This window comes from Plectropomus leopardus, chromosome 18 (genome assembly GCF_026936395.1).
Source record: "Plectropomus leopardus strain MGB_pleo_1.0 chromosome 18, ASM2693639v1, whole genome shotgun sequence".
Classification (NCBI taxonomy): Eukaryota; Metazoa; Chordata; class Actinopteri; order Perciformes; family Serranidae; genus Plectropomus; species Plectropomus leopardus.
The window spans coordinates 22,006,422-22,029,125 of NC_142193.1; the positions used below are offsets into that span (position 1 = coordinate 22,006,422).

General features: G+C 42.1%; 2 protein-coding genes across 10 annotated transcripts in view; one reads left to right on the plus strand and one right to left on the minus strand.

The window, feature by feature from the left end:
* Positions 1-19,006, plus strand: part of tnrc6c1 (trinucleotide repeat containing adaptor 6C1) — a 62,251-nt gene extending 43,245 nt beyond the window's left edge. For 5 of the 9 annotated variants that reach the window (XM_088069292.1, XM_088069294.1, XM_088069287.1 and 2 more), the window contains 16 exons: positions 2,785-2,979; positions 3,681-3,847; positions 3,953-4,039; positions 4,377-4,595; positions 4,987-5,136; positions 5,429-5,548; positions 6,323-6,406; positions 6,590-6,830; positions 6,925-7,089; positions 7,295-7,471; positions 7,817-7,966; positions 8,334-8,444; positions 8,826-9,041; positions 10,154-10,227; positions 10,799-10,938; positions 11,746-19,006. In XM_088069292.1, the coding sequence (XP_087925418.1) occupies positions 2,785-2,979; positions 3,681-3,847; positions 3,953-4,039; positions 4,377-4,595; positions 4,987-5,136; positions 5,429-5,548; positions 6,323-6,406; positions 6,590-6,830; positions 6,925-7,089; positions 7,295-7,471; positions 7,817-7,966; positions 8,334-8,444; positions 8,826-9,041; positions 10,154-10,227; positions 10,799-10,938; positions 11,746-12,139 (2,690 nt within the window). In that variant the 3' untranslated portion in view covers positions 12,140-19,006. The remainder of the gene's footprint in view (positions 1-2,784; positions 2,980-3,680; positions 3,848-3,952; positions 4,040-4,376; positions 4,596-4,986; positions 5,137-5,428; positions 5,549-6,322; positions 6,407-6,589; positions 6,831-6,924; positions 7,090-7,294; positions 7,472-7,816; positions 7,967-8,333; positions 8,445-8,825; positions 9,042-10,153; positions 10,228-10,798; positions 10,939-11,745) is intronic. The other 4 variants (XM_088069289.1, XM_088069288.1, XM_088069290.1 and 1 more) reach the window with 4 other exon arrangements.
* Positions 18,250-22,400, minus strand: LOC121956978 (uncharacterized). Its single transcript, XM_042505437.2, has 4 exons — positions 22,167-22,400; positions 20,724-21,077; positions 20,522-20,628; positions 18,250-19,391 (listed from the first exon to the last, which is right to left on the minus strand). The coding sequence occupies exons 1-4, from the start codon at positions 22,213-22,215 to the stop codon at positions 19,179-19,181; spliced, it is 723 nt and encodes a 240-aa protein (XP_042361371.2). The 5' UTR covers positions 22,216-22,400; the 3' UTR covers positions 18,250-19,178.
* Positions 22,401-22,704: the final 304 nt, after the last annotated feature.

Sequence of the window (22,704 nt, forward strand, 5' to 3'; positions counted from 1 at the left end):
TTGATAAGGTGCAAACAACATTTTTTTTTTTTGTCTTGATCAATCAAACCAAATTATTGTAAATATTTGTTTTGGCATGTATTGACAGAGTGTGTATTAGTGGTCAACACATTTGTCCTGTAGTGTCTTTAATTAAATTTAATTATGTAATTGATCGTAGGGCTCCAAACAAACTCAAATTTTCCAGATGAAGCTCTTCAAGTTGAACTTAATTTTCTCCAGGTTTAGGAACAACATGAGGTGTTTGAGTCATAGAGATGTCTTTCGGGCAAATAGAGACTTCCACTCCAATAATCCTCTTTTTCATGCTACAATAAGGATTCAAAGGCAATACTGTCCTTGTTTTCCTACTAATTATTTGATGACCTGGTAATAATCCACAAATGGCCGTCTCTGCACATGATGTCAGCACAGTGTGTTTGAAGATAGCTAAGACCAAAATATGTGTCATGTTTGCAGGTGACAAACGACATCTCCTCCAGGTATTTTTCACTGTTTAAAGTAAAGGTGTCAAACATGAGAGCTGCTTGGACAGTTAGCACGATGCACTGTTAAGCTCCAATCTCTTGATCCACTTAAAGGTAAAATCTTGACCTAGTTTGCCCTCTTCGGATTTCCATCTAATCGACTATCCAAATGAGTTAAGCAGTGCCAGCCCTGTCCCTCCATGGGGCTCCTCACATTTCACAACAACGGACATGGCTGTGTGGGTAACCCTGGCAACGTCTCATGGGCACCCAAAGGAAGCACAAGAATGCTGTTTACAAAGTGCCTCGTGAAAATAGCTATTCACCACAAACAGTTTGAGAGGGATCGGAAGTGTGTGATTATATGGGAGCCACCATCTGTCAGTTGATGAAGGGAGGAGGTGGGGCAAGCCCCAAGGAGCCGATAGGGTGCTGACGCCCCCTGCTGTTCCTCAATTAACCCTGCATGCGGATTTTGCCTCCCAATAAAACCCGAGTTGTCCCTTTTGTTGGCATAAGAACTATTGAGCACTTTGTGAGTTAAAAACAAAAGAAGGTTAACTCCTCCTATTTATAACTCATGGTAGAAGAAGGGAGGAAAATTAAGTTTGTTCCTCCCATTATGCCCTGTTGAGAATAATATTGTGCTTCGGCCAGTCACACTAGAAGGTTGAATGTTAATTATAATTTTGGAGCAGCCTTTAGGACTTGACCTCTCCCTGGAGAGAGCTAAGCTGAGCCTGGCACTGCCACAGGCCCAGAGACAGTGCTGTGTCTCGCATGCCAAGAGGAACCAGGCTGCGCCAAAACTTAAATGGGTATCTTCTCCCTCTGTCAGCCATCCTGCTAAGCCAAGCCCAGGTTTCTGCCTTCCTCCACGAGAGGCACTTCACACTCCAAAACAGAGGGATAACCGGAAGCATGGTGTTTACCAGAGGCTAGGTTAGATTTAAGGCTCCGTTTTTCAGTAAGAAACGAAGGAAAACAAATAAGAGAAAATGCAAGTGGCATGTTGTTGAAAGCCTCCCAGTTACACGCATTGTAATCTAAGCTGTCCAATTACACGTGGTATCAGAAGAGAGATGGTGTGAGTGTCCACGAGAGATGTTCTGGCATGTTTTTTCCTTCACAATACAAATCCTGATAAGTGAACTTTTGTATCAGCTGATATAAGCACAGATATGGTACCATTTTGTTTTTAAAAAAAGTTTAACAGTTGTACATTGGGGTGGGCAATATGTCAGAGATGTGAGATGTATAAAACGACTATATTGAGAACATCGAGTATCACACGTCGGCTTGAGACTCGCTTAAGTGTCTTGGTACTCTTTCTCTCTCCCTCTCACAAATGCACACAAAAAGAGACTCACAAACATGATACGACACACACACACTCCTAAGCCTGTCCAAACCACTTTCTCCGGAGTGATAATATTTGAGCAGGCGGGGTGTGTGTCTTTATATCTGCAGGGCTCTAAGCCACCACTGTTAAGTTTAATTTTGCAGCTATGGAGCACCAGCACAACCTGCAAATACTATTAATATATGAATGGGAGAGTTGCTACTTTGTTTGCAGCTCACAGTAAAGAAATCCTCACCTATAAACGTGCTGCGGTAACACTTTAACTTTTGATTGTTGACATTTTACCACACATCAGTTTTCTTTGTAGCTTTAAGACCATAGTTACCAGTGGCTGCACAGCACACACAGCACATCTTGCTGTGCAGGCTACGTTTTTAGAGCACAAAGGAAGAATTGATTTCCAGGAAAACTGGAATTTTATATGGATATGAAACTCCTGTAAAATTTAATAATAGGTAATGTGGTGGACTCTTTGGTATTGTGTGAAAGAGCCGTGACTAGGGCTCCTGCAAGAAGTAAATAAAAATTATTTCATTTTAAAGTCAGCATTTTGCATTCAAGACAGTTTGAGGATCACAAACTCTCATATTTAGCACAAAAATATCCCATCGCAGCTGCCAAAAAATAGCTGCATTCCCACGTGCTGTATCACAAATTCAATCCTCTAGTGCTTTTTTTACTGGTTTGTTCGAGTTATTGGCCAAAAATTTGTCCAAAAATTGTTTGTGCTGGCTCGTATTTCTCAGTGCAGCTGATATTTCTTGAAAACGCATTTATTGACCTTTTGAAAATACGCCTAATTTGTTTCTCTTGCTGTAATAATTTTAGTTTGTAACAGAGGTAATAATAACTTAAGATTGTATCAAAGCATTTTTTACTTTTTTTTCAGATTTCATTGGTATTTGTGCTGTAAAGTATTTTCATTGATAGGTTGTGTCCTTGTGTGTCCTACAGGTTGGGGAGAGATACCCACCTCCCACACAAAATCAGAGAGCTCGTGGGGGGAGGCTTCACCCGCTCCGGTCAGCGTCGACAATGGGACGTCAGCCTGGGGCAAATCCACCGGGAGCTGCGGGGGCTGGGGAGACAGCAACCCGGACAGCTACGGCAGGGGCAACCCGACGATGGCATCTGCATCTTGCAAACCTGGTAAATATCTGTATGGTTTTAAAAATTCGTTTTTACCGCTAATGTGCTGCTGTTTAGGAGTAATGATGACAAATGTGTGCTCTACTGCTGAAAAAAGTTCAATAATTCTCTCCTGATGAGTCAAATGGACATCAAAGACATGAATATGGTACAAGCAACGCATGAGCACTGGGAATTTACCCCTAAATTCACACTGACCCCTAGTGGCCCTCTAATATTGTGAGCATACTGGTTACTTTTATGTAGTAAAGCACAACATTGTACATTTTCAGTTTATCTAACTAATTCTTACTTATTTTCAAAGGGTTTTTTCCCAAATTCTTTTAGTGTTTATTGTTCAGTGCAGAGCTTCGTCCTTTTGTAAACAAACGGACCAAGTTATTTAAACACTAAATAAATTGGTTTCATGTAAAAAAAAAAAAAAAATCAGTGTTTTTGCGACACTGTTAGTAACAAAGGGCCTTTTAACTATGATGCAAAACTGCGAATGGCCATGTCTAGAATCAGTGTTTGACACAGACCCACCCCTTTATGTAGATATAAACAAAACAAAAACACAGCAACTCTTATTTTCAGGCGATTATACACGAGAGAAAAGATACTCTTTATATCATATTCCATATCTGCCAATATATCCCCTTAAATCTTACACACTGGACCTTTAAATAAACACTAACATCACGTTGTGGTGTGTTTTTCAGCCCCTAAACCTATGCAAGACGGATGGGGAGGTGGAGTTGAAGAGCTGAACCTGTCGGGGGGTCAGTGGGATGCTGAGGAGGGAGACATGTGGAACAACGCTGCCTCCCAGGAGAGCAACTCCTCCTGTAACTCGTGGGGCAATGCATCTAAGAAGGGCCCACAGAAGGTATGACGTAGGGCTGATTACAACTTAGAAACAATTTTCTATTTCATTTTTTTTACAGTAAAATAGAATTAAGGTTGTGTGGTACTAATGATTCTCTGTCTTCAGCTCTCCCAGGGAAAGGTCCCGGGGAAGCAAGAAGACGCCTGGATCATGAATCGTCTCATCAAACAGCTGACAGACATGGGCTTCCCTGTGAGTTAACGTGGCACTGCTGTTAGTCAATTCTAGGAGCTAAAAAAAAAATCTTAATATGTTTGAATAATAGCTGCGGCCACATGGACAATATTTTTACATTAGCGTGTATATTTACACGCCGCAAGATCTTTAATCAATGACTTTTTTTAACGTGCCTAAATTATTGCTTCTGCTGTGAAGTGTCTGACCTGCCAGAAGTGTTAAATTGTGATGTTACTCTATATATTATTTAACGTTAGTCATGAAAAGGGAAGTTTGAAACTGCATATTATACATACCCGACACACTGCTGTTAGTTTTCTGCATCATTGATGTTGTCTGCTTTCTTCTGCAGAGGGATCCAGCAGAGGAGGCTCTGAAGAGCAACAACATGAGCCTGGACCAGGCCATGAGTGCCCTGCTGGAGAAGAAGACAGAGCTGGACAAGCGAGGGATGGGGATAGCTGGCCACGACTACAACAACGGGCTCATCAACAAGCCTATGAGCTGCCCTCGGCCTCCGCTTCTTTCCAAAGACCCTTCAGCAGACCCCCGCTTGCCCTTCATGGATAAGGTACGTCATTCAATTCCATAAAAATATACTGTGCATGAAATAGTTTTAGATTACTTTTTAGATTTTAATGCGGATAGGGGATATTTAACTGGAGAGTTTGGATGGCAAAAATAGCTGATAAAGAGGATCCAACATAAATTGAAGATGGTAAGTAAGCAAGCAGTGCTTAATTTGATGTAAAAGAGGAAAAACAACATTTTTTTTAAAGAAATATAATATAGTACTATCCTCGAACAAATGAGACACCTTAAATGTGACTTAATTTTACTCAAGTATAATTGCCATTTTGTTGGCTGGTAAGAACCAGAAACTTTGTAATTGATAAACTGGAAAAAATGGCTAATGTGTTTGAAGCAGAGGCTGACCATCTCTCTCGACTCTTTCTTTCCAGCAGATGCAGAGTGGAATGTTTGCCGGCGCTGGAGCAGCACAAGCCCGGGCAATGCAGCAGCCGCAGCCGCCTCCTCAGCCGCCAGTGCCGCCTCTCAGTTCCTCTCAGCCTAGTCTACGTGCTCAAGTGCCTCAGTTTCTCTCCCCTCAGGTATACACACACACACACACAAACCTAATTTCTCACTAACTACATAATGTATGCAATGATAAATATTTTACATCCATATTAGTCTTTAAACACATCTCCACCCTGAGTTTCTCATTTATTATGAATCACTTTAGACCCATTTGATCTGAAATATACTGTATATATAAAGGAGCAGATTAGTTTTGATCTTAATACCACAACTCGATATGTGACTTGAAATGCATGCCCTGTTTTACTTTTTAGCTGTGTTAAAACAATGTGTTTTTTATGTGTTGATACTCTTTGTCCACAGGTTCAAGCACAGCTCTTACAGTTTGCAGCAAAAAACATTGGTCTGAATCCTGCACTTTTAACCTCACCAATAAACCCTCAACATATGACCCTTCTGAATCAACTTTACCAGCTGCAACTGGTGAGTCTCAAGCTTCTTTCCCACTGGACAAAAACCTACTAACAACCGCTGACAACTGGCTTTTCTTTTCAGAGGGAAAAGTTACAATCGGCATCCGCACCCGGGTCAAATAACTGCAGTATTTCCAGACATGAATTTTAGCCCCTTTGCCAGCACAATGCCATAACGGGCCACCAAAAAATGTTTTTGTCTCGGTCCGAGCAGCACTCGAACATTATTTAAAATGTAGTCAGGTTTGAGAGAAAGACACTTAACAAGTAAGAGAAGTAAAAAGAAATAACAGCCGTATTATTTTGACTGGCCTCTGTGCTGCTTAACTGTTTACTAACCTGTTTTGCGGTCTGTTCCTGATGTGGAACGTGACACACCCGAAAAAAGGTATACCCATCTGCAGAGTCCTGTACCCAGCTCTGGTCTACTGGCAATAGGAAAGCACTGTATCACCTATTTTTCATGGTTTTTCCTGCGTTAAAAACCCACATCCACCTGCTTAATTTGGTGGAAAATGGGGACAATTTAGCCTCATCTGCTCTCACTTTTATTAGATACATTAGTTACAATTACCTGCAAATAGAGTGCACATTGCAAATATCTACAAAGACCAAAAGCATTATGAGAATTTTTAATTGGACTAAAAGTTTGGTCTAAAATGTTTTTGGTACATGTACAGGCCATTTTATTTTCATTATCTTTGGTTACTGTTGAGTTATAACTGGATATATAAAGACAGTGACATCTTATGACACTAAGTCCATGCTTCTACCTGCTGCACAGGCATACCAGCGTTTACAAATTCAGCAGCAGATGTTGCAGGCGCAGCGCAACGTTTCCGGCCCCATTCGACAACAAGAGCAGCAAGTAAGTTTTTACTCTTAACCTGAGGTTTTCTCTTCTGTACTGCAAAATTCACTGAGTTAATATTTTACCTAAATAAAGCTGCTTGTGTTGAAAAACTGTCCAGACCAGTGTTTATGTCAGTTGTTTTATGTATCATCTGCACTTTATAGATCCTAATATGTCTCCATTGGGATTGTGTCTCAGGTTGCACGTACAATCAATAACATGCAGCAGCAGATCCAACAGCACCAGCGTCAGCTGGCCCAGGCCCTGCTGATGAAGCAGCAGCAACAGCAGCCGCCCCCCTCCCACTCGGGCCTGCATCCTGGTGGGGCCAAATCCACCCTGGATTCATTTCCAGGTCACCCCCAGGCTCCAGGCCTCCCTGACCTGCAGACCAAAGAGCCGCAGTCATCGCCCAACACCTACAGCCCCTACTCTCTCTGTGAGTAGCCTCGATCTTTTTCTTTGAATGGCAAACAGGAAATGCTGTGCTAAACCTCGTAGGCCTGTGTAGTAACACATCTCTGTCTCCTCAGCTGGACTGAATCCAAACATGAATGTAAACTGCATGGAGGTGGGTGGTCTATCTATGAAGGAACCCCCACAGCCTCAATCGCGCCTGTCGCAGTGGACGCATCCCAACTCCATCGAAAGCCTCTCTGGAAGCTCCTCTCCTCTAGAGCCCAACATGGGCAAACATGGTGAGAAAACGAGGGGAAACTTAATTAAAAATGAGAAGTTCCACCTGATGCAAAGTGTGTATTTATGATCCTGTTTTCCTTTTTCTAAAGTAAATGTTTCCATCTCTTAATAAGGGCCACATGCAGACTACCTTCCATTATTTACTTGGTTGGGAAAAACATTTTCCACATTTCACTGATGTCTACTTAATTTTACCTCTCTCAGGTGCCAACCTGGGCCCCCCTGGTAAGCCCCCTCAGCTGGAGGACTCTTACAGCCCCTACAACCTGATGTCCAGCTCAGAGTCTCCTACCAGCCCCCTGGTCCCCCCAGACAGCTGGGGACAGGGCAAGAGCAGCAGTGACAAGATGGCCAACGGGACCAATATCAACTGGCCACCAGGTTAGGAACACTGGAAGTAGGGCTGCACAGTTATTGCCAAAATGATCATCACAACATTTATTTGTTTCGTTCACATTTAAATTAAGAGTGCACTGCATTTACCTTCGTGTTGTGCTACATTCCTGCTAATGTACAAATTCTGAAAAATTCTTGAAAAGAGGTTATTTACCTGTATTCAGTGCGTTAACACAAAACTTAAAGCCTTACTTAAATATAAACTGGTCAGTCACATAAAAATCCACCCCCCATAGAGTAGTCAAAACTGATGCCTGATAACCAGCTGCTTGGTAGCAGTACAGATATTAGATAATCAATAGGTGTTTGTTTTTGATTTTATAATTTCAGAGTTCTGCCCCGGTGTGCCCTGGAAGGGCCTCCAGAATATTGACCCTGAAACTGACCCCAACGTGACCCCCGGCAGTGTCCCAAGCGGGCCCACCATCAACACCAACATCCAAGATGTCAACCGCTACCTGCTGCGGGACAGGAGTGGAGGTGAGACCAAGAGTTTTTGAAGGGCTGAAAACGCACCTTAGCAAGATACGTGGTATGACGCTTTTGTGTAGTGGTCCTAAAACGTACGTATATTTTATAGAACAATCTGTGTCCCCTAAAATTGTCTGACAGTATCGTGCAGCTGCTGCCACCAGAGAGCCTGCTTCTTATTCTTTTTGTTCTTCATCTTCCTACTTTTAACTGTTCCTATAATCATTGTCATTTACCAGTTAATGCTCTTCTCTTCTTAAAAGCTTACTATCATCATTTGTAGTGCATTTTTCCTTTACTCCATTTTCTCTTTCTGCTATTTTTTCCTTATTTGTTTGTGTTTGTCTATTTGTTTGTGTTGATGGCATCGGCTTAGGCTCCTCTCCCACTTCATCTCAGAACGAGGCTCTGCCTCCGTCCAGTGATTGGCCAGTCAGTGCCTACACTAGCTCGTTCAGTCTGTCGTCCCCGGAGACGGACGATGCAGGTACATGGTTTATCCATAACCTTCTCCTCCCCACATTGCAGTGGCTGCATCACTGCAAATCAACATTATCCTCTCTCTCCTGTTACTTTAACAACCAGAGCCTCAACTACTCACTGAAGAACCACTTCTCTCCTGTTCATTCGTGCTCCTGATTAAATATGATCCTCTTGTTCGCTCTCTCCCTGTCAACTTTGTGGTGTTAGTGTAACGAGTGTATCTCCTTCCTCCTTGTGAGTGGTATGGGAAGTGCTGTCCTTTGCACAAATATATATAAGAACTTTTACGATCGGTTTGCTCTGCAGGACTCCCTCCTGTGGGAGCAGCTGTCTTTCTTTCACCCGGTTCTGCAGACCAACCTTTCCTTCATTCTTTTCCACCCAGGTAAACTGTCGGAGATGAAATCTACTTGGTCTCCAGGCCCCATTTCTCACAGCCAGGCCTCTCTGTCCCACGAGCTGTGGAAGGTCCCCCAGGGCCCCCGGAGCAGCACCACGGCCCCTTCCCGACCCCCACCCGGCCTCACCAACACCAAGCCTTCAACATGGGGGGGTAACTCCCTGGGTCTGGCCCAAGGCTGGAGCAGCTCTTACACCACAGGTAGCCTGACAGTGAAATATGTAAAAGCTAGCATCAGAGTCTTCAATGCTCCCCTTCTCAGTTGCTTCCTTCTGCTCTAGTGAGCAGAAGTAATCTAACAATGAAAATTAGCACATTTGCAGTCCAAGAAATGCAGGCAAATATTACAGGGTTAACACAAAATTCTAGCTATGCTTCATCATCAGTCAAAGCTGCAACTATATCTGCAACTTCAGATATATTTTTGGTAAACTTTTTGTATGTAGATAAAGAAAATAACAAAAGTAGTCAAGTAATCAAACTGCCATTTTAATTTTTGTCAAAACACCAGTTGAGCGTATTTTATCATCTATCACTATCACAGGAAATAGATTCAAACCCCTAGGAGAGCATAAAAATGTAATGAAAAATAAATAATTTCAATAAAAGAAAGAAAAAGAATTACTTTTAATAATTACCTAATTACACACGAGACAGTTAAACAGACTTATTGTTTTTTTTGGCAGTGAATGAGTAGATGCAACATTCTTATACTCACATTGTTGTCATTTATGAAAATGAAACAGATTTCGTTTTAGTTTTTACTATCAAGATCTATTTTTAGCTTGTCAACGTCTCATTTTGTCATGGAAAAAAAGGCTGTTGACGAAAAATTTTCATCATAGATTTTGTCAATAAAATTAATACTGCATTCTTGCAATTCTGTTTGGAATATTTGTAGACCATTTGGCAGCAAAGACATGCAAACATATGACAGAACATAATGAAAATATTGTGCATAAAAAAAAGAAATTAGCAGAAACACAAAACTTGAGGCGTTTCTTTTCGGTCATGAGATGCGAGATGAGTAAAGGTCAGATAATGGAGCGTCATTGCATTTGGTTATACATTTGTTAAGTTTGCACCGTGAATGTACTCGAGCTGCACTTTGATGTGGCAAAAACCCACAGGCTAATTTTGAAGGTGCCGAGTAGGCAGGATTAAGAACAACTTAAAACCATCTTGTTGTGGTTGAGCAGGTGTCAACTGTCACTGGGTGGAGATCGACACCGCACACTCAGTGTGGTAACTGATTATGGTTTCAGACAAGCTTGTTGAACTTAAGCATCTTTTTGTCTCTGTCTTGTACTCAGCAGGTACCACGTGGAGCACAGACAGTTCCACCAGGACCAGTAGCTGGCTGGTTCTGAGGAACCTCACTCCACAGGTACCAATATACAATCAGCTGCTTCCTCTTAACCTTTAAATCATTACTTCAACCACAAAATGATCAGTTTGTGGTTGATATGATCAACCACAAACTGATCATATCAGTCACTCACATGGTGTTACACTGAATTTGTGAAGAAAACTTTTCTTGCGTGTCTCTGCAGTGAACAAAGAGTCAAAAATAATAATACAATTCTTAATGAATTGGAAAAAAAGGGGGCCGCATATAACAACAGGAAAACTATATCAAAACACCCATATAGAAATTCTCACACAACTCGTGCAGTAAAATCCCAATTCAAGTCTGAAGTACTGAGCATATGACTGGAAACACGGCTCCCTTTCACTTCAATTCATGAAAAATTTTCATGAAGTTTCACTTCAGCTTCGTTCACTGTGGAAGCACCCACGTTTCTTTTACAAATCCAACGTAACACGGGGAAGTAGTGGATAAAAAAATATGATTTTGTGGGTGAAGTATTTCTTTAAACATTAAGGTTTTCACAAGGAATTGACTTTGTCCATCCACTAAAGGCCTGTCTCTGTCTGTGTCCTTGTTTGCGTCCCAGATTGATGGTTCGACTCTGCGTACACTGTGCATGCAACACGGCCCCCTCATCACATTCCACCTCAATCTGACGCAGGGCAACGCTGTGGTGCGCTACAGCTCCAAGGATGAAGCTGCCAAGGCTCAGAAGTCCCTGCACATGTATGTCTCGTGATGAATTGTCTCAGTGTTTGGCTCAGTTGAGTTTAAAGCCTCCACGCCGGCGATAGCCGAGCCTGGAGGCTTTGTTTTGGGTTGTCGGTCCGTCCGTCCCATTCTTGTGAACGCGATATCTCCAGAACGCCGTAAGGGAATTTCTTCAAATTTAGTACAAACATCCTCATGGACTCAAGGATGAACTGATTAAATTTTGGTCGTTATAGGTCAAAGGTCAAGGTCACTGTGACCTTGCATCCTTCTCATTCATGTAAACTAAATATTTCGAGAACACCTTGAGGGAATTTCTTCAAATTTTTACATCCTGTTTGTGTCACGGATGAACTGATTAGAAATTGGTGGTCAAAGTTCACTGACTTAGCGTCCCTCTCGTTCTCGTGAACATGTTTGGCACAAACATCCACTTGCACTCAAGGATGAACTGATTCTGGTGGTCAACGGTCACTATGACCTCACAAAACATGTTTTTGGCCATAACTCAAGAATTCATACTCTAATTGTTACAAAATTTCACACAAATGTCTAATATGATACAGTGATGAAGTTTTAAAATTTTATATCCAAAAGATGAACTTCACTGTGACATCATAATGTTTTGTAAAAACGCTATGCTGGCCATTACTCAACATCATATTTTAGAAACAGGAGAGGAGGTATTTGGTCACAGACACAGACATGGATGTAAACAGCAGGTGTAACTTTACTGATGCGGCGAGGCATACAACTGCATGGCGGTAATTCTAGACGATTTAACCATCACTTATGCATCATTTTCCTCTCACCTCTGTCCAGGTGTGTGCTCGGGAACACCACCATCCTGGCAGAGTTTGCTGGGGAAGAGGAAGTGAACCGTTTCTTTGCACAGGGCCAGTCACTTGGTGGTACAACCAGCTGGCAGGCCACTCCAGGCACCAATCAGACAAGGATGGGTGGAGCCGGGTCTGGAGCCTCCCACCCCATCGGTCACTCCCCACACTGGAACAACAACAACAATGGCAGCAGCAGCAATAGCAGCGGCCTGGGAGCAGGCGGAGCGAAGGCAGGCGGTGAGTTGCTGTGGGGTGGTGTGCAACAGTATTCTAGCCTGTGGGGACCCCCGAGTGGAGAGGAGGGACGGGTCATGGGGAGTCCCACCCCAATCAATACGCTGCTGCCTGGGGACCTGCTGAGTGGGGAGTCCATGTAGGACTAATAAAGCCCAGGCTTAACAAACACCCAACAGCAGCAAAAATCTTGCAAATCATTGTGGAGATAATCAGTGTGGCTGTAACGGTGAAAAGGAGAGACGAGAGGAGGGCGAGGCTACATCCTCGCTGCTCACCCTCGCCAACCTCCTCGGCTCCTTTTTGTTTTTGATGACATTTCAGTTGCAGTTTTGTGAATCTCAGTGAGAGATTTTGGTCACAGTGTTCAGCTTTTACTTTTGGAGACACAGGAAGGCGTCTTTCATTCAACAAAGAAAGAGAACTTTTTACAGAACTTTTGGGAACTCGCCGTGTGAAACATGTCCTTCAAACTGACTTGACGACGAGATCTTTAAACGAATCCCTCTCTGCCTTTTCGGGCAATCATACTGCACCTCAGAGATCCATGAAAAGGCATCATTCCCAAAGGAAAAAACCCTTTCAATCAGAGTGGTTGTTGAACTTTCAGCTGGTCCAGACTCAACATTTGTTTCTCTCAGCACTAATATTAGCCTTAACCTCTTTCCTGCCCTGCTATCCTCACTCACTCTGTACTTGGTGAAGAAGCATACGGACACTTGCACACCCTTATTTCTGAGCCAGTGAAACCCGAGTGGAGAGTACAATGCTGCTGCGGCTCGACGTAAGCAACCACAGCTCACAACTTCAGTGCATTTTTGCAAGCAGATTAAGTTCCCCACACAACGCTCAAAGGGAATGATGCAACTCTGTTCGCCGTGTTCAAGCCATTTATTTTTGTAGTGTTTTTTTCTTCTTCTTCTTAAACCATTGCAAAACAAAGCTAAGAAACGATATTATTCAAATGTGTCTGTCAATCTTACCCGGTGGGGGGAGAGATTTTGGGGGGGGTCGTCGCATGTACAGTAACGGACGACGAAATGCGAAATGAACCACTGCTATTACTATGGAACTGTAAAGACAAACACTTCAATGCACCTCAAATCGTCTGCGGGCAACTCGCAGTTTGGTCTCAGTCTCGGACCCTCTCACTGATGTTGTGGAAAACCTCAAGTCGTAAATGTTTCCTACCGGTGTGTGTTTCCCACCATTTCAAGTGACGTGCAATATAAGCCACAGACTACCGTCCACCCCACCACCACCACCTCTCGCGGAAAGAGAGGAGACTGTAAGGAATGATTGAACTGCAAAAACGCTATCTTCCCTGCACCCACCCCCCCATCACCCCCCATCCTAAAACTGCCACTACTACCCTTCATCTCCCCTTCAAGAGTGTGTGAGCTCAGGAGAGAAGCAAGCTGGTCTTCAACCACCTTTTTGTCCCAAGATACAAGGACGTACACACAAAGCACTTCTTCAGCCAGCCTACTCTCCACACTTATGCCAGTGACGAGTTTCGGGGGAGACGGAGGGACAGGTGTGTGTGTTTCTGTGTGTGTGTGTGTGTGTCTGTGTGTGTGTGTGTGTGTGCGTGCGTGTGCGTGCGCGCTTGGGGAGAAGGCATCAAACCAAAACGAGAGGAGCCTGTTTTCCTTTTTTACCCTGAAGACCAGTTTTTTTTTTCCTTTTTTGCCCAAATTTGCATCGGTAGGAGGTCTGAGCAAAGATTTGTGAATAGGTGGTCTATCATAGCACTTAGCAAGAGCGTCGCAGCTCGTTATACCCTTAATGCCAACGAATAGAAGACAGGAGAAGCAACACTGGCAAATAAAAACTGAAAAAAAGGACAAAAAAGCAATCTGCTTAGTGGCTTCTCTATATACTTATTTTTTAACTTAATGTGGATGTGAAGATTTTTTTTTTTTCTTTTTCAATCCTTCTTCCCTCAAGTCGGTGGGACCAGGAAGGATGTCAAACATGGTAGCAAAGTGAAGGGAAATACAAAGAAAGAACTAACTCAACTGATGATGGGTGCGGCAGGGAACGACCCCAAAGCACTCACCCTCTTTATCAAAGTAAATATCACTGTTACATTGCATACTTTGAAATCTTTAGCCTTGGTGTCTGGAAAAAAAAAACACAAAAAAAAAAAACGCTCGGCGTGTTTATGTTCTACTGGATCCAGCAGGGAGGATCGCCATCTTCTTCGTCCTTTTTCTTTTTCTTTCTGTTGGCCCTGCCAGCCTGTGTGATAGTGTGGCCACTGAGTGCCTGCCTGCTGCGGAGTGCAGTGCTCTGCAGCAGCCCTCACCTCCCTCTTCGCTCGCCGCCTCCCTGCGGATCCCTACAGACTGGTTTCCCTCCTCTTCCCCCTGGCCTCCAGGCCAAGAGCAGCTCTTTCAGAACTGGCCCACCTGTATTAAATTTACTACTACTGCTGCGCCAGAGTCTGTCCTCAGCAACCTCCAACTCTCTCTTTGTCTCTTCTGCAAGGATCACTTTAGCCAGAGACGGAGGCGTTTGACGTGTTTTATTTTTTTCTCGGTTTCTTATGGAATTGCCAGTGTGCATTTTTATTTGATTGTTGTCATGAAGTTTGCTGATATTGTTGCTGTTATCATTGATGATATAGATAATGATTGTTTTCTGATGATGATTTCATGGCTTTTTAATATTGGTCTTTATGCAGTGTTCAGCTTCTCTCCTGCCCCTCCCACTGCCTCCGAGGCAGAAGCAGTGTGTAGTGTAGAGGCAAGGCCGCGCGACCACACTGTGGATCTCAGTAGAAAAAAAGGCCCGAGTTTTTTGCGTTGTTGGAGTCAGATAGAGGGTATGACGAGTCAAATCAAGCAGGAAGAAAGGTTGTGTAGTGAAAAGGTTCTCCAGGATAGTGAGCCAACTCCTTCTGTCCATCCTGGGGCACCTCCGCTCTACGTTGTCTCATAACACACACATCCTTTAGTGGTGATGGGCCTCACTCACACTGGTGCTTTATGTTTAACTCTGGGAGCACTCAGTTAACACTTAGAACCACCTCAACTGATAACAGCCTTCCATTTCTATGCAAAGACAAGGAGGTGTTTGTTCACAGCCATCTAGAAAATCACAGCCATCCCCCCCTCCACATCTGCCAATCTTCACTTTTATCTCTCAACCTTTACTACCAGGCAGCTTCCCTTGAAACCTCCAGCTGGATTAAATGTAAGGGACACTGACAGAGCCTCACTTCAAGATTTTAGTCTCCCACTGTGTGGACAGAGCTATTAGATGACACTAAATGACCTGCTGGAGGCACTAGTGGTTGGCAGAGTTCTTCGGTCTTGTGCCAACTGATCTGCAAATATCTACTTCCACCTTGCCATATCCTAATTTATCTTATGCGTGATGAGACTTATTTTATTGCTGCAGGGGCGTACACCACGTGCTCCGGCTGTAGGAGGCTTGAGGAGTAGAAGGGCAGGACAGATTTACGGTTTTCACCAACAGTGGGCTGGGAATTGTAGTGGAGAAGCAGGCTACGGCAGGAGGGGGGGTGGTCCCTGTATGTTTCTGTGCACTGTTTATGGGTCACATCGGGTACATCTCTTTAAAAACCAAAAACATCTTTTTCTTTATCATCAAGGTTTTTTTTTTTGTTCTGGGGTTTTTTGCAAAAACTAGAAACTAAAAAAAAGAGTCTGTTTCAGCTGTGCACTCCGAGGCTGAGATGTTCTGTGTCTCTGCAAGCTGCCGCCTTCTCGCCCCGTCATTTAGGGGAAGCTGTATCCGGGGGGTTCATGTTTTTGGACCTCCAACCTGAGGGTCGCGCCAGCATCAAAACAACAGGTCATTTCTGCTCATCTGTCTTTGTGGTCAGGGTCCTAGCAGGGACCTGACGTATCAGCAGAAACAGGGACACAAACCTCAAGTTTGGTACCAAGTCTTAAAACTTTTGGGATTTGCCCTCTTCCAGAGTCGCGTCAGACTCGCATCATTCAACAAAACAATCACTATTGCCTGTGTCGTCTGTTTGTGTGTTTGTTTGTTCCTGAAAACCTGCATTTACTCCACACTGGACTTGAATCAAGTAACTGGCGTCAGAAGTGGGGAGTGGAACGGAGTGGGAGGACGGGTCACTGGGATGGAGGACGAGTCTCAGATGTGCACCTGGATTTTTTTTTAAATTTTTTTTTTTTTTTTTGGCGCAGCACCAGCACTGAGAGCCCCGCCCTCCTCCCACACCCCTCGCCTGCACTCTTCTCTTTCTGTCTAGTGTCGGAAACCAGATGTTTTCCCTTTTTTTTTTCTTTAAAAGTCACATAAACTTAAAGGCAACTGGAGCTCAAGCGAAAAATGCTTCTCAATCATGGATCAGACAAGGGTCTGGAGCATGGGCCCCAAAAAAGAGCTGAATTAGCAAATCGCTCTTAAAAAAGAAAAAAAAAAGGCCTGGGTTGAATATGCACATTCTAGTTCATATACAATACACAACCAAGAGTACATAATGGGTGTATGTGTGTATGACTAGATCTCTCTGTTTTCCACTTCGCCTAAGCCCCCCTAAACCCCGCCCTGGCTTTGGCCCTTACCCTGTGTATCCTCCTCGACATTATATTTCCCAGAAGACAAGATCATAAACATATCAGAGTAATACAAAATAATGAAAACAAATACTTGAATCAAAAGAAGCGCCAATAATGTAATGTGAACACTTTTTGTAGTGGTTTTTTGTCTCATTCATACACTTCAGAGATTTTTGATAGCATCGGTTCAGAGTGAATCAAATTTGAAATGTTGAAAACAAAGATCGATATAAAGGCAAATTTACATCTGTTGTATTTGAGTGTTTGCACAAGGCTGCTTGTACTGTATGTTGTTTGAATGAATGTTTTAGTGCGTGAGGTGAAAATATGAGAGCTCGTGATTACAGCGGAGGAATTTCCGCCTCGTGTTTTCTTTTTCGATTCAGTATACTTTTGTTGTTTATTTGTTTAATTTTTTTTTTTTTTTTTTTGGCTTGTCAAAAATATATTCTGATGTTAATTGTTACTAGCCTCTAGCGTTGCACTGAGTGTCGGCCTCACCCCTCATCCAGCTAAACGAACAACATGATACAAGTACTGAGGGGAGACGGGGACAGTTCATGTGTAAATGTTTACTCAAGGACTAAAAATAAGTGTGTTTTTAAAATGTAATGTTTATCTACCTTAGTGGCTTTCATTGTGGAATAATCCAAGAAAGTATGGATCATAATTGAGTATTGCACCATTTTTCGGACTATAAACCTGAAAAAAAAACAAGAAAACTGAAAAAAAAATCACATATGTATAAAAAATGCAGCAAAAAAAGTATTTTGCAGACCTGTGGCCATAGATTGGGGTAGAAGGACTTCAGCTCTCCCAAATCTGAGCAACAGAGAGAGTGAAGGACAAGACATCAGACTGAGCCTTGGCTTCTAGGGCTCACTTCAGAGGTGCCTACCTTTTTGGTTTGTTAGCTTTCGTTCTGTTTTCACTTATGTTCGATTCACTCATGTTGTCATTTGTTTTCCTGCAAGGCCACTGACGGTTTACAAACACTTTGTTTTTTTCTGGAGTTCGAAAAAAAAAAAAATCAGCAACACAAAGGAATTAAACTATGGGAATGTTGAAAAGAAAAAAAAAGAAAAAAGGACAAATGCTTCCATTTTTCAGAAAAAGTGCAACACTTCAAAGAATGAAGATTTCTTGTGCTACTTTAAGAACTCTGGGATTGAACAGTGTTGTCTTGTTCTGTTTAACCTTCTTTGTTCTGTGTTAATTTCATGGACTATCTGAAGCCTGTATGTTTTATGTTGATCATATATATTTTTCCTTTATAAAAAAAAAAAGAAAAAAAAGAAAAGAAAAAAAAGACATAATTGCTCACTATCTTGCACACACACGAAAAAGTGGATCTTGTCTCAGGAAGGCCAGGGTTCCAGAGTACCAACTCCACGCCATTTTAATGTACATTTTTATGATGAGTAAAAAAAAAAAAAAAGAAAAAAGAAAAAAAAAGGATGATTTAAAAGAAACAATTCTAAGCACTGAAAGTTATGGATTTCAGAAGAAGAGAAAATACCTTTTGTTTCTAAATCCGTAGCAGTTACATAATAACCAAATAATGGACTTTAAATGAAAATGGAGTGCTTTATATATAAATCTATATATTAAAATTGCTTTACATTTAAAAACGAAAAAAGGTCAATGATTTTGATTGTTAAAAAAAGAAAGACAGTGAATAACATGCAAAATGCTGTATGTTGAAATCTTTATTGTGTTTTCTTAATGAGGTCCCGTCCTGACTGAATCAGGAACATTGTGCATTACTCTTTCTTTCCTCTTTCTCTCTCATTCTCCCACAGCGGGTATTATTAATAGATGAATCAGACTTTTGTGGAACATTTTTCACATTTTGGAGGATGTTTGTAAAACATGAGCTGGTTGTAAAGGATCATGAAACTATGCACAAGTGTTTGGGGGGAGGGGGTGGAAGACGGGGATTTTATGGCCTACTTCTAAGTGGCTGACTTATTGCAGGGGTTTTTGGGATCCAATGTGTTTTTGTTTTTATTTTTAAGGGGGTGAGGGAGGGTGGAGAGGTGAGCCCTCCGCCTCCAGCTTCCTTCGCCATGCTGTGTATTCCTAAAACCAATGAGCGTCTCACTCTTTAGCACTGTGGGATTCTAGCCTGTCACCCTCAAGGGTCTTTTTCTCTTTTTTTTTTTTTTTTTTTTTCTGTGGGCGGGGTGGGAGTTATGGGATTAGGGCTGCTTTTTTTTCTTTCTTTTGCCTTTTTTTTTGTTTTTGAAATATTAAGTAAAAATGTCTGTACTGAGATTTAATGAAAAGTCAGTGGCTTGTAATGTTTTATTTTTTTCTCTCTGTATATCTCTTTCTCCTCATAGAATGTGATTGTTAAATGACATGCACCGAAACAAATGTTTTCATGAACTATGGAGCTTCTTTCAAATATTAATAAAATAGCATTTTTTTCTTGGCTGTTAAAAAGGGTTCCCACTTGGTGTTTTTCTCTCTGCCTCACTCCGCTCCACCAAATGGAGATCTTTTTATTTCCTTGATGAGAAGTCACCTTTCACTCTCGTATCATATTTCTGCGGTTGAGCTGGTGTAATTTCCTGTAAATGTTTGCCGCGCCATTAGAGCGGTGCCAGAAGTCACGTCAGGCTCTGAGGGCGAGCTGTGTGGGACAGGCGTAATAGTTGTCCTGTGGTTGTCGGATGTTGGGGTTAGCGTAAATGGGGAAGTTGACTTCCTCCAGGTGTGAGGGGGTCTCTCGGTTATTTTGGGGAATTCCGGCACTTTGCTGCTTCCTTGTCATTTCCTCATAGATAGGAGCAGGAGGTTGTGGTCTGTGATGATGCCTCACCTTCACCTGTAACACAACATTATTTCTCTTGTTTAGATATGAAGTTATGCTGCATTCATGCGCTCCTCAGATTGCTGCGTTCTCTGAGTTCCTCTTCAGACTTTGGTGTGTTCATGAGCTTGAAATTCATAATGTGGAAACAACATTAACGTTACAAAGATGTGTCGTATTTTATTGCCCAGAGTGATTAAAGTCCCGGTGAAGATTCATGTTGCTATACAAGTACTGCGAACAGTTTGAAGTTTAGGCATGCAAAATGATTTTGTCCCACTTTACAGTCATGTAAAAAGCAGCCGAGTAACTGGAAACAGATATGTTTTGGCATCTTCACTTAAAAATTGACATAATTGCTTGATGAATTGATGCAGATTAGCTTTATGTCAATGTTTGTGCATGTTTAACAGAGTAATTCGGCTTCAAGACTGTTTCCAGATGAAAAAACACAACTGTAACAAAAGTTCATAATAATTTGTCAACCTCTCTTTTAACTTTGTTCCAGATCAAACTTTCTTTTGGTTCAGGAAAAATTTTAAAAAAGTTTGTCTCTTTTAATCAGCAGCCACAAAGCTTGAATGATTATCCTTAAATTAGTGACGGGAGAAAAGGCGAAATGAGAAAAAATAATTTGTGGGCTACAGCATTTAACACCGATTTTGTGAAGTCTGTCATGTTTTCTACTGTTTAAGACTGCAAGATGTTTTTTGAGGCTGTAACAAATTTTTGCTGTTTGAATTTTCATGTTGGATATTTCATATTGATTTAGAGATTTTTCCCTCTGAGATCTGGCACAATGTCACAGATTTTATGACTCATGCACTAACAATCCCAACAGTAATTATCAGGTCGCTTTTATTATATAAGTTGCATGCAAACCCACTCACTCAAACAGGTGTTTGTCAGGCCTCTTTTAAAGCTGACACATTAATTGGTATTGAACTGAATATGACTGACTTGTATGGCTGTCTGTCACTTTGACTAAAGAGCAGCTGCTGCATCACTCAGAAATACTGCAAAAATGATGTGATGTTAGACAAAAACATCATTTTTGATGTGTGTGTCTGCAGGGAAATCGACATATATGAAGTTAAATCTGTGTCTCTGCTCAGTGAAATATAAATCGAAGTGTAAATACTCACACATCTCTCTGTGGCCAGCCAGCTGAGTGTGAGCAGAAGAAGCCCTGCTGCTGTGAAAATGGTCAGGAGCAGAGGGGAGTAACTGGGAGAGCAGTGGCATGGCCTCCCTGCTCCACAAACACACAGCAATATGCATTAATATCTACACAGAGAGATGACCTTTGATTTAAGTGCAGCAAAGTGTATTAGCTGAACCACATACCTGTCCCTTCAACCAACAAGAAAACCTTTTGAGCGCTGAGGATGATCTGATCAGAGCTGTTCTCTCTGTAGCTCAGCTCCCACATGTAGAGCCCCGTGTCGCTGTGCCGTAAATGGGACATGGTCACGTTGACCCGCAGGGAGTCCAGACCTCCATAGAGCTGCAGACGCCCGCTGTGCTCTGGGTTGACCCGGAGTTTGCCCCCCTTAGCCATGGACAGCAGGGTTGTCTGGCTCTTGGCGTTGCGGTGGTACAGGTGGAGGCCCGTCAGGCTGCTGCGCTCCTGCTGAGGGGAACAGGTGAGCTCCAGTGACTGGTTCTCCGTCAGCTGCCTGAAGATCAACTCTGCACAGGCTGGAAGAGGAAAAAAATGTGATCAGAAGAATCCAAAAACTGTGAAAATTCTTAATATGTTGCGCTAAAAGGGGTCTGCATTTAACAACAGCACACGATATCAAAACGTCTGTTTGCAAACACTCACACAACTCATGCAGTATAATCAAAGTCTCATTTTTTCAGTCGTATGCTCAGTAGTTCCCAAACAGATTCTGACGGGGAACTAGATGCAAACTGAAACTCAGCTACGCTCTCTTGAAAGCCAGGCTCCACTGACAAAAACAGCTGCTGGCTCCTTGCTTCCTCAATGAGTAGTTTATTTGTGTTATTGTGTGACTTTGCTGAAATTGAAATAAAGGTTTTAAAGACCGAAATGACACAAAGTAGAAATAAACAGACTGATTGAGACAGTGCTAGACCAGCAACTCCAGTGTTCAGCGAGATAAAATTACTATTTTTTGCTGTTGTTTATTGGGGACCCCTATTACTTCAATTCATGAAGAATTTAATCCGTTTTTGGATTCTTTATTAACTGTGGAAGCATGTGAGAAAAGAAAAAAATGAATGTAATGTAACACCACCATCAGGTTCATATTTGTTGTTTTTTTATTAATATATCCAAACAGACATGAAGTGAAATGCCCTGAAATTTCCTAGTTATTTATGTTCCCATCAGGATGAGTTGTAATTATTCTAGTGATCCTCTGACTTTTGCCTTCAGTGCTTTCAGGCACGCAACCTCCGCAAAGAAAGCTGGTGGGGCCAAAACCTTTCAGCTGTGACGCAGTGCTTAGTCTTACGACTAAATACAAAACTTACAGCTGTTGGGTGAAGAATTTAAATACAGCCTTATACTTGCTAAACATCTGCATGTTAATATTGTCATTGTGTGCAAGTCAGCAGATGTTTGCCTTCAGCTCTGTGCCTCTGTGCAGCCACACAGAGCTGCACTCATGACTTAAACCAAAGCCCCTGTGGTCTGATATACCGCCCCATAAATGTGAATAAATAACACTGTATATGCTTCAGGCAGGAAAAAAGTTAAAGCCAGGACAGAGAGGTTGCAAAGTTATATTTTTTGTAAGTAAAATGTGAATTTTCTCTTACCGTCAAAGAGCTGAGTGAAAATAACAATGCATGCCAAACTCGTCCTCATGGTCTTTTCAGTTACAAACACACCAAAGCTGATTCATATTGTAGTCCTGCCTGTTTCCTTCAGTCTCTTGTGAGACTTTGTGGACAGCCTCACTGTATTCATTGTTCTTCACCTCAAAGCAGGAAGTGGACCTCAAAGCAAGAAGTGCTGTTAAGAAAATACCGCAGTCTGCCTTGTTTGCACTGAGGGTGTCTGTCTTTAAATATTTGTCACACTTGGGATGTTGAGAATCAGAGTTTAAACCCCTCAACCGCTGCATGCACATCCCTTAAATATACATTTAAAATTCTACACAGCAAGAGAAAAACATTCCCCACAATTATAATATATGCCATGAATTTTAACAGTTAGGTAGTGCTAGTTTTTGCAACAGAGGCAACAACAATAATACCATTTTTGAGATGCCAGGTGGGGGTAGAATTAAAAAGTTGAAAACTTATTGTTTTCCACCTTAACATCCGTTTTTATGCAGAGTTTTGTGACATAGCC